Source organism: Ochotona curzoniae, unplaced genomic scaffold (genome assembly GCF_017591425.1).
Source record: "Ochotona curzoniae isolate NIBS_2020 unplaced genomic scaffold, NIBS_Ocur_1.0 contig_1302, whole genome shotgun sequence".
NCBI lineage: Eukaryota > Metazoa > Chordata > Mammalia > Lagomorpha > Ochotonidae > Ochotona > Ochotona curzoniae.
The window spans coordinates 5,826,965-5,839,101 of NW_024465035.1; the positions used below are offsets into that span (position 1 = coordinate 5,826,965).

Sequence of the window (12,137 nt, forward strand, 5' to 3'; positions counted from 1 at the left end):
CAGCTCTCCTAAGAGCCTGTACTGAGAGAAGTGTTGTCTCATCTGCAACAGAGATGTTCTAACAACCTAATCTCTGGGATTCCTTTCCAGTTAACAGCTATCCTACAAAATGAATGGTTCTTTCTCAGAGACAGGAATTTTAAACTCTTACCATGTTTTAATCCGGACACTGCTGCATTATAAAACAACATTACAGAAATAGTAAGTACAGTGGACATCCAAATTTAGCAGTTACCAGATTCCTCCAAGTAAGACTTTGATGTTTTTCACACTAGAAACAAAACACCAAAGCTACACATCATTAACACATCTTGCACAAGTCATAAGTGATGTCAAGACCTTCCAAGAACAGGGAGTCCCCTGGTTCCCCTCACAGAAATCTAACTAGCATCTATCCACAGAGAAACAAGTATCTGTAAATAGAACTCTGCATTCAGGCTGGTACCGCTTGGGTAAAGAACTGAGAAAAGCTGTGTTACAAGGCAAGTGGGCATTTTACTTTGATGACACCACCCCTCCACCATGTATGGCACAGTGCCACACAGAGACAACTTTTCTGGGAACATAGTTTGTAGAGTGAGAAAAGAAAACCAGAGATGGACACTGAGCATCCCCAACATTCTGATATGCTTCACAGAGAGTCACACTCCTGTATCAACCCACAGGAATCACCCAAGTAATGAAAGAGCTAAAGCCATCTGGAGTCAGTTACAAAGAGAAGCACTCTCAAGTGTCACCTCACAGAACCAAACACCACTCGGTAAGCAGCACAGTAGACGACTTTACCCAACTGGAGACCCCAGCCAGCTTTCTCAACTGGGGGCAAGTGCATAACTGTGAATACATGCATAGGGTAGCATGTGGCCCTACCTGATCCTAGCTGTTCTTCAGATTTCCACCCAGACTCAAAGCTCTGTATCAAGACTTCCTAAGGACAGTGTGTAAGACTATGTCCATATTGTTATGACTAGGGAGTGCAGCAAGCGTAACTTCTGGCTCTGCTTAACACAATAGCTAGCTAAAGAGTTAACCCAAGGCCTTGCCCAACCTAAGGACCTGCTGGAGGACAGATGCAAACAGCAGCACTATTCAGCCAGGGAATACAACCTGCAACTCTACTCTCTCAGGGGTGATTACAGAATCCAGCCAGCATTTACTGTGCCACTGTACTACAGCAAGCAGCTCCATTCAACCTCAGAGCAATGACAGTAGCCAGCCAACTACAGAAACACACAGCAAATTATCTCTGTCCACAGAGGCCGTCAGTTTCCCTGGCAAGAAGCCGAAGCCAGACTACTGGAAGTCTATCATCACCGAAGAACACCAGCAAAAGCTAAAGATGCAGAGGTCTTCCCCCACCAAAACGCAGACAGCAACAACAGAACCCAAGAATAAGGGAACTGTGGCACCACCAAAACAAACTAATAAAGCCTGAAGAAATGCAGATCTATGAAATAACAAAGAATTAAGAATAATCCTAAAGAAGAGCAACTACTTCGGGACAATGTGGTGGCACAGATCTTCCACCCTGCAGCACCTGCATCCCACATGGGCAACAGTATGTGTCTAGGCAGTTCCTCTTCCTATCAGGCTCTCTGCTTATGAACTGGGAAAGCAGCAGAGGGTGGTCCACAAGGGAAACCCGAAAAAGTTCCTGGCTCCAGGTCAGCTCAGCTCTGGTGTTGTGGCCATCTGGGGAGTGAATCAGTGGATGGAAGACTCTCTGTCTTGTCTGTGTAAATCTGTCTTAATAATAATAATAATAAAAACTTTAAAAACAAACAAAAATTCTCCAAAAAACCAAGACAACTGAAAAATGGAAACACACCAAACTTACAGTGATAAGTACCTATATCAAAAAGAGACATAAAACAATCCATCATTACTCAACAAACCAGAAAAAAGAATAAACCAGGCTCAAAGTTAACAGAAGGCAACAGTAACAAAGCAGGGTAGAAATAAGCCAAAAATATGAGAGAGAGAGAGAGAGAGAGAAAGTAAACAATGTGTTTTAAAGAAAAAAAAAGAGACATCCTTTAACAACACTGAGAAAAACAGAAGACTCAAATTAAAAAAAAAAGTAAAAAAGAATGATACCACAGAATTTTTATACAAAAGAGACAAAAGATAAGAAATTATTGTGATCAATTATACAACAAACTGATAGCCAAAGACAACTGTGTAAATTTATACAATCTACCAAGACTGAATCAAGAAGAAACAGAAAACCTTAATAAAGTGATGATACTGTATCCTTTGCATGTATAAAGCACATTAAGAGTGTACTTCATGAAAGTTTACAGTATTAAAAGGTAAGCTTATTTTGCCATACAAAATTTAAAATCTATGCCTACGAAGAGATTAAGAAAGTTATTCAAAGTGTGATTATTATAAAGAAAGTATATATGGATTTCAAAATTTTCTTCACCAAATTGTTTTCATTTTCCATGATATTACTAAAGTACTCTAGTATGCCAATTGCATCTCAATAAAAGTGCTTAAAAACATAATCAGAGCAGTCTGAAATTTAGGATGTAATTTTATGTTTTTGCTATACTATAAAACTATCACTATTTACAGAAGTACAACCATCAGAATTTCCCCCTCCCCCCCTTTATGGTACTGTTTATTTACTTATGTGGAAGGCAAAGTTAGAGAGAGAATCTTCAACCACTGATTCACACCCCAAAAGGCCTGTGCAAAGCAGGGGGCCCAAGGTCTTGGGTCATCTTCCACTGCTTTCCCAGGCATATTAACAGGAAGCTAGATCTGAGGCGGAGCAGCTGGACTCCGATCTAATGTTATATGGTATTTCACTTCATCCTAGCCAGAAGGCCAAGAAGCGATATATGGCATTTCAGACGGCAACTTTGATTAGCTCTACAGCACCAGCCCCAGGAACAATTTCTACAAGTGCAGATATCTGATGTCTGTAGAAAAATGCCAGTATTTACCTGCCAATGATTTATATAAATCTCCGTGTGTGTTTCACCACCAAAATTAACAAACACACCATCAAGGAACATGTAGCCTATATGGGGAGCTGATAATATACTTAATTCAAAATAAAATTGCTCTAAATTTTTTTTGCTGTCCACTAAAGCAGAACTGTTATATGATGAACAGACAGTAATCGCTCTAATGCCCTTTAAGAAGGAACTAGTCAAATAAATGTATAATTACATAATGAAATATTATGCAGCTACAAATAATGAGAAACTTTCTACAGACTAATGTGGACTGACTCAATATATATTGAGGATGAAAAAAATTCAGAACACATATAACTTGTAACATGAAGGCATTATGGATTACAAACATTTATCACCAATTTCTAGCTACAAAACCTGCTAGTTCCAATGCACAACACCCTCTTTCTTTCAAAACTACCCTAATAGTCATTTACTCAAAATGGCATAAGCCATGATGGGGACGAACCAAATACATGTCAATGAAAAGTTTAAATTTAAATATCTGCAGTTGAAATCTAGAAGCACTGCTTCATTCGAGGACAGGCATTATTCTCAACTGTGAGAAGCTACTGTGGAATTCTCTCTTGGGTGGAAGCTGAATCAGCTCTCCTGCCATACCCACCCTTTAACTTCCTCCCCTAGACAAACCAACCTGAGGCTGAGTGGATATACCTGAGACAGGGATTGAAAGCTGTAGGTTTCAACATTTCTAACTGTGAGCAGCTACAGAAGGACCATATGCATACAAGAGTTTTAAGCCAGAAACTCCATATGCCTCAAATAGTAAAGAGCTATTAGAAACATTATCAGTTTGATGTTCAGATGGTCAGCAGGAATGACATATAGCCAGAAGGAAAGATATGTTGAAGATCATGAGCATGTTTGACCAGTTTCTGAAAAAGAGGTGAAGACACTGTGAAGGACTGGTATAGGTGGCATCCAGACAATTTCTGGAAACTTAGAATTTTTCACCCCGTATCTTAACTACAGCATTACTTTTAGTGTAATAATGAAAACTAGTGAGATGCTGGATATACTAACACATTCATGTATATGCTTTTTATTACTCATTTAACCTCACAGAGTAAACTCAACACGTTCCAAATATCCCAAAAGGTATTTTTGAACATTTAAGAGATATCTGTAATTTGGAAGAAATTTAAAAAAATCAACTTCAAAATATTTTGAATGATAAAGTATAATTTATCTAAATTCAAGAAGCAATAAGCACAATATACAGGGTATTACTTTGGAAAATACTAATTATATGATACAGCTAAGACCTACAACCTAGCTCAGAAACCAACTCTTTAAGAGCTAAAAAAGGTCCCTCACAATCTTTTCTTCTACTTGAACACTAACAGCAGCTTTGGCTAGATTATAAATATTACTAAGTATTATTACTTTTAATGACTTTTCATTCACCCAAAAATATGGTGCTGAGGGAGGTTTGTGCACATACATTTTTACAATGCTAAAATTTAATAGCACTTGCTATTAGAAAAATCAGAATCACATTTGTGTCATAGCTTAAAAGGCAGGAGTCCACAGGACACAGTGAACGTCAAAGGTGAAAAATCCATATTTTTCAACAATACACTTTATTTCCCTTGGTATCAATGTCTGATAACTGTTCAAATTTCTGTTCTGGGGCCTGGCGCGGTGGCGCAAGTGGTTAAGTCCTCGCCTTGCACGCCCAGGATCCCATTTGGGCGCCGGTTCTAATCCCGGCAGCCCCGCTTCCCTTCCAGCTCCCTGCCTGTGGCCTGGGAAAGCAGTCAAGGACGGCCCAAAGCTTTGGGACCCTGCACCCACGTGGGAGACCCGGAAAAGGTTCCTGGCTTCGGATCGGCATAGCATCGGCCGTTGAGCTCACTTGGGGAGTGAATCATCGGACGAAAGATCTTCCTCTCTGTCTCTCCTCTCTGTATATCCGCCTTTCCAATAAAAACATAATAAAAATAAATCTTTAAAAAAAAAATTTCTGTTCTGTTGCACTTACTGATCTGGCAGATGTTAAACCTTTTCTGAATTTTAGTTCTTGTCACTTATTGTAAATGAAGGTAACATAAAAATAATTATGTATATTTCTTTCTAGAAGTAAATTCTACAATAACAGCAATTTCCATCACTCTGGCAGACAGAAAAATATAAACAAGAGTTAGGTTCTTCTCTCTGATGTGCTATTTATACTTCAGCTTAAACCAGAGGCACTGGTGCTTAGAGCAGTGGCTGACACCAGCTGGGATGCTGTACACCATACCAGTAATACCTGAGTTCAAGTCCCGACTCTGGCTCCCAACTTTAGCTTCCTGCTAACGCACACCCAGAGAAGCAGTGATGATGGCTCTAGAGTTTGCATCTCTGCCACTTACTTAAGAGTTCTGTATTCATCTCCAGTGAATGGCTTTGACCTGGCCCACCCCTGGTTATTCCAGGCATTTGAGACACAGACTAGCAGATGGGAATTTCTGCATGTATTTTACTTCACTTTCAAGTAAAAACATTTCATTATTGGGTTCACAATGTGCCCTAAGTTTTAGTATATCCCCCCAAAAGCATTTAGTTATTATTTTGGCCACATATCTAGAAACACAAATTGAAGGTCTTTCAAGAATCATGCAGAATTCTTTCAGCATCCTAAGTCTGGGGCTGGGAAGAACTCTCAATATCATCAAAGTAATCAAACATGTTGTAAGAGAAGAAAAGCAACTTTTACAGAAAGCCACACATATTCACTCTAGTTATATAGTTAAGATATCAAAACCTATTTCTTTAAACTTATTAGTCCATTGATATACACACACATGATTCTGGCTTCTCAACATTTTGATTTGATTCTATTCCTTCTTTTCTGGTTTATGGTGCTTTTTTTCTGATGGTTTTCATTTTTCCAAAAGTTTGCTATTTCAATGGATCAGACAACTGATTCTTTTCTGTTAGGTTATGACTCAAGCAACTATTTACCTTTCCTTTCTATGAAAACCCTGATTTACCCCAGATATGAAAATATATTTGGGAAGACAAACTTCTACTCCCACCCCAGGGGAAAAACCAGGCAATGACCGAAGCTAATCTCATTCTACTTTGCTGGTGGATTAACACTGACTTGTACCCAACAGAAACTTGGTACAGGGGCGGGGGGGAACAGGAAGGATCATTTGTGCAGATTCAGGAGGATATATTTTCCCTTGGTTTGAAGAAAAAAGTAAAATGTGTAAGACCTTTCTCTACTTTCTCTGGCTGTTTGTAATAAGCATACAATGCAGTTGTCATGATCTCTTATGACCCAGAGAAAGCCAAGAGTCACAGAGAAGCTCAGTCAGGGTTCACATTGTTCTCTTCATGAACCAAAAAACCCCACCTTGCTCTAGATTCCATAATTCATTGGAATTTAGTCAGATGTGCAATTATTTATGACCAAAAGCCTCCAAATATATAAACTCAACAATGTCTAGTGAAATCACCTTACCTACTCTTTATAATAAATGAAGAGACTTCCTTCTCAAGCTAAATAATGGGGGTGCATAAATTTTCTATGTTAAGAGTTTTGTTTAAAAAAATCAATTAGGCAATGTTACTAAGAAAGATGCTATTTAGTGATCCACAAACAGAAAACTTTAGGCTTTGACTAAGAACTAAGCTAAATAAGCAATGGCTTAGCTATTAAAGAGACCAGTTGGGCTGCCTTCTTCCCATGTAATTTGGGTTTAAGTTCTGGCTTCCTGTTCCTGTGTACTCTGGGAGGCACTGGGTGACAGCTCAGGTCCAGGTGCGTCAGGTCCTGCAGCACACACGGCAGCCCTGCACTGCATTCCAGGTCCTGGCTTTGGCTGATCCATTTACAGCTATTACAAGGATTTCAGATGTAAACCAGCAGACACAAGCTGTCTCTGCATCTGACTATAAAATCTACCTAAATTGGAAAAAAAAAAGTGAAAAAATACAATGCAGAAGCAAATCTGAAGTAAAACATATTCTAAAAGCTGAAATAACTTTAAAAAATTCATAGAAAGCTATTTTACAATATTTGTTATTTTCAAGTACATATTTAAATAAGTTTTCATAAGTAAATCATGATGACATAAGGCTTAAAAATATTTACCACCTATCATAAAACAGTACATCTTTAACATCCTGCTTTTAGAAAAATCCAGTATGATAAAAGACAAAGAACCAAAAAAAATTACCATCTTAAATTAAATAACAGCCAAAGATTTAACAAATCAATATTAAGAAACGTTTCCAACATCTAAGAATCGTAAGAGCAAGGCCTACAAGCAGGCATGGAGGCACCTGTCAAAACAGACCTCTCATCCTCGGAGGCAGCCTCTGAAATGCACTGATGGACAGACTGACACTCAAATTACTGAGCCTGAATGAGTCTCTAAATTTTAGGACAATTTGTATATAACAGAAAAGCAATGTTGTCTGTAATAAACTTTGTAGTGATGAAGAAATTAATCAGAGAGTAGTGTTACAGTTCAAACTTTCTCACCAAGATAGTAGTATTCATTTGGACTATAAACAACAAAACAAGCAAACAGTAACAACAACAAAACTCCTAAGAGTTAAACAGAACATAAAGCTTGCTTTCTTCCTTTTCATAAATCTGTATTCCTAGAGCTTTTTAAAATTTTTGTCTTAAGAAAAGCAGACTCCCAGGACATTCTAATAAGGTAAAGTGACCAGATGTTCCACTTAAACAAAATTCTGAATCAGGTTCATGTTTCTAACTAAATATAAATATGAAGGTAATTCACTTTGAAGAGGTTTACGAAAAAACAACAACAACAACCAAAAAACCCCAACATTTTAGCCAATACTCAAGATCAGAATTAAACATTTCAGCCAGTGAATCAAGTTTACTAAGGTAATCCAAGTTTTAAAGACAAATTTTCAGTTTTTTGTATTTATCAATATCAAGTGATCACAATAGTGCTAAATGAAAGCTAGGAGAAAAGATGTGATTTAAAATGAACTTTCAAGGTGTGTATTCTCAGAACTACAGTCACATCTTTCACTTCTCTGTAACAGTAACCTCAGGAATCACATTTTTCACTGTTCCATAACACAGACCTATGTCTGTCTCCAATGAAAATATAAGCATTAATGAATTTGATCTTACTGAACTAAATTTTGCACATTCAGCCACAATTTAGTAAATTAGTCACATAAAAAGAAAAAAATAATCCATGTCTCCACCTTTTCTAAAATTGTCTTGCAGATGAATCCTGACTATTAAATCTACCATATGTTGAAGTTTGAGACTTTCAAACAAAAATATGTATCTTCGCTTACTGAAAGCCAATCAAAATAGAACCAAGAGTTTGCAATGCACTCACTGTGATTATTTATAGAAAGCAAATATGAGCTCATGATCAAGTTAGGTATATTCAAAACTTTAAAGAGGATCTTCAATTTCAAGTTCATAAAAAGGAACCCTTATCTGAAAAGCATACTGAAGTATTTCACAGCAAGTGTCATGGTTTCAAGTAGAAAAAGAGAAAGAGCAAACGTGGCCAAATGTTATTAAAGTCAAAGCTAAGTGAAGAACATCCGGGTGATGTGAAGTTTTATTTGTTTTTTCTCCCAACCTTCCAGTATTTGAATAATTTCAAAGTAAAAAAGCTTAGAGAATTTTGGTTCTAGTATTTTTGTACTTTTAGGTATTTTCCTAAATATACGGCCAGCATTTTCATTTTTGCCTCAAGACCTTTCTGTCCTCATTTAAAATAGCAATTACAGAAATGTGTTATGCATTTGAAAGAATCATAATTCTGGGAAATAGCTTTTAAAAACAAGTTTTAAAGGCTGCTATTAATAAATTGTTTTACCTGAAAGTTAACATCTTCTTTCTTAAATATTAGTGCTCGAACTTCATCAGGATCTCCATTGAATATAGCTTGCACCAGTGATGGCTAAAATACAAAATAATAAAAGCATTAGTCATGCTACCCGGGTGATTCTAAGGGTATTTTTGAATAACCCTAAATCTCAAACTTTTCTTCACGAACATTAATCATCCTTTGATAGTAGCCAGAAGTTTCATTTAACTAAATCATATCAATGTACAGGATTCGTCCTTAGAAAAACAGCGCAGAATTTTTTAAAAATAAATATTTGATTTTTTTATAAATGGAAGGTTTTTATTTATAAATGCTAAAAAGAGACTCTTGTAAATCTCAATCTGACATTTCAAAATCTACTTCTGGAATAAAATGTGTTATATAGCCAATTCCCAGATCATATTAAGGCCCATGAAGGAAGGGCCCTTTACAAAGCTCTAGGTAAGGCTAACACTATAAATCTCAAAGAACAAATCTGGTAGCTGATGAAATAACTACTATTCAAAATTCCATACACTGAATAACATGAAAAGACAAACACACGCATGTTTAAATATAACCTTCTAATAAATAACACAGCCTCTTTAGTGTCACATTTTACTAGTCAAATAAGGATCAAGTATGATTTCATTCCATATAAGACCCTGCATGTAAGTACAGAAAAGGTGATGCCCTGGCGTTGCTGGTAGCCAACCTCTGCTCAAACACGCAGAGTTCCTGATTCTTGTTATATCAGCTTCTAAAACCACAAGATGAAAGCAGAAACACAGTTGCCATTACTACTAATATTATTTTTAAAACACTTTTTAAGAGATTAAGAGATAGTAAAGCCTGAACTATTACTCACGCATTTGAAAAGCTAAAAAAACCAGAAATGTGTGCCTTTTACATACATAACACTACAAATTTATACACATCATTGCATTAAATTGGTTTTTAATAAAATTAGTGGGAACTAACTTATGCTTACTCTTTAAGTAAAACTTACAGTAGTTCAATAGAATGTAGTAAACATATAAACTCTCATATCTTACCAATACATTTCCAGGTGGAGGATGTAGTGATTTATTTTCCTGCGGCAATTTAGAAATGAACGTAGGAGATTCATCTTCTACCTCCTCCAAAACAACAATACAGACTCGACTCATTGGGTCTGTGAAAGCACTGACTTCCAAGCTGTGTGATGAAAGTCACAGCTGGCAGAGCACAAGCAGTGTTCCTCCTCTTCTGTGTAACACTTACAAACATTCTCTGCAGAGCAGAGCTGGATGTTTAAAGTTAGTAAGCACTGTCAGGAAAACTGAAGTTGAAAATTATGCCTACAAAAGCTCATGAAATCCTAAAAACAACCGAATTCGATTAATCTTGCACTACGTTATGTCACTGAGACGTCTGACACCAATATGCTAATGACTAAAGCTGAGTCTGGAACAGGCTCCCTCAGCATTTCTCCCTGCCCAGACAGTCATACTGCTCTAGCTCTGAAACCCACTTGCGCAGAGTGACCACTGGCTTGCTGATACAACAGCATACAACGAGGAATCAAATGAGAAGCAACTGCTGTGACCGAGATGGTCACAGCAGACCCACTCCTGCCTGCAAGGTCATACAGTTACCAGGAGCTGGCTTGCTTACAATTGAAAATTAAAAATAAAATCTCACTAATCCCGCTTTTGATTTGTCTTCATTTCCTCAGCTTCACTGATTTAGTACTATCCAGAGAACTAAATAAAAAACAACAACAAAAGAAAAAAAAAAGAAAAGAAAAAGCCAAAAACCAAACCTAGAATTCACAAATTCACAAAACGAACATTAGAGGTTGACAATTCTTTCAGTGCTTGGGAAATGGAAAAAAAAATACAAAAACAAAACAACCCCCCACTCTGCATTAATAGCAAAGCTGCAGTACATTTACATGCGATGAGTCAGACCACAAGAGACAATAGGGCTCTTGGTACTGGAACACTGCTTGATTAATCCAAATTTTCCATATAACAGAAGAAACACAGATCGCTTTATTCCCATCGGTAGCACGAGAAAGGCAGAGTCGTTACTCCTTCTCCATCAGGCAGCTGTCTGTGGCTGCTGCTCCAGCACAGGGCACCGGCACCGGACAGAAATGGTGTCAGAGGAGGATCCGAGCAGGACACACAGCCTGCAGGAGGAACTCAAGGGCATCTGAGCTCAAATTACTGCTTCAGGTTTTTCTTTAAAGACCAAAACCAAAACCAAAACCTAGTAGTTTATCATTCTAGTGTTTCCTCTGATCTCCACACGAATGCAGCTTCCATTAAATGGTCTTCATTCAGAGTAAAAACAGCAGACCGCGCATCTTCTTTGAGCCAACTACTTTATTCAATCGTCTGCCTCTGTGCCAACAGTCTCTTTCCACTGAGAAAACCGCTACAATTATTCTTGTCGGTAGATTTCAGATGCCTTCGTTTTCCTCAGATAATCTTGCAGAAATGTCACCGACATCCCCACTGAATAGATCCTTACGAAACAACCGTTGAACCTCAGTGTTGGCCCCACGGAAGCATTCCAAGTGAGCAACTGCCTGAAGAGCAACGACCGCAGACCCGCCAGATGAGATGCCCAGTAATGCTCACATGTCACACTTTACCAGAGAGCTGAGCTGCTGCTCAGGATGGAACTTCCTCTAGCAGAGGAAACAAACTGTACGTTTGGACAGCCTTCACAATTAGAAGGCTGATGCCAGTTCTGTGACTAATCCAGACCAAACCGAAAAATTCTATAACTGAAAAATGAGTGTGCTTTTAACGTTTTCCACTAAAAGCCACAAGGAAATCTGGTGTACTGCCTCTGCTGACTAACACTGGCTTTAGCCAAGTAAACAATTCCAACAGCTTAACTGCTTTCACATGTACAGTATAGCCAGCTTTTAATCCCATGTGGGCAACCACAGTAAAAATAAAACTTCATGGAAATTAGGGAAAAACATTTTCAAAAATATTCTATGAGACTACACAAAAACAATGAACCAAAGTTTAAGCAAAAGATATGTAATATTTCTCAATGATTTCTAATTGTTGAATTCACACAATTTAACAATTTCATAATGTAAACATCCTAACTCTAAAATTCTATGAATCATGTTGATTTTCACTGAAGAAATGAACACTGCTACCCTACCCTCTTATCTGAATGTGGACATAAAACTTTGAAATCTGTTTAATAGCTACATACACAACACGAAGAAAACACTCTCCTACCTCTGCAAAATAATTTTCCCAAAGCTACAACTAAGGCTCAAAAACAGTCACTGGTGATTGGTTCTCCTCTCCAAAGACAGGGA

The 12,137-nt window shown here is 37.6% G+C and overlaps 1 protein-coding gene across 2 annotated transcripts in view; it reads right to left on the reverse strand.

Moving 5' to 3' along the window:
• Positions 1 to 11,579, reverse strand: part of ANKRD28 (ankyrin repeat domain 28) — a 73,217-nt gene extending 61,638 nt beyond the window's left edge. The window contains exons 1-2 of one of the 2 annotated variants that reach the window (XM_040963266.1): positions 9,856 to 11,579; positions 8,810 to 8,893 (exon numbers count right to left, since the gene is read on the reverse strand). In XM_040963266.1, the coding sequence (XP_040819200.1) occupies positions 8,810 to 8,893; positions 9,856 to 9,969 (198 nt within the window). In that variant the 5' untranslated portion in view covers positions 9,970 to 11,579. Of the gene's footprint in view, positions 1 to 8,809; positions 8,894 to 9,834 lie in introns of both variants that reach the window. The other variant, XM_040963257.1, reaches the window with a different exon arrangement.
• Between the last annotated feature and the right edge of the window lie 558 nt (positions 11,580 to 12,137).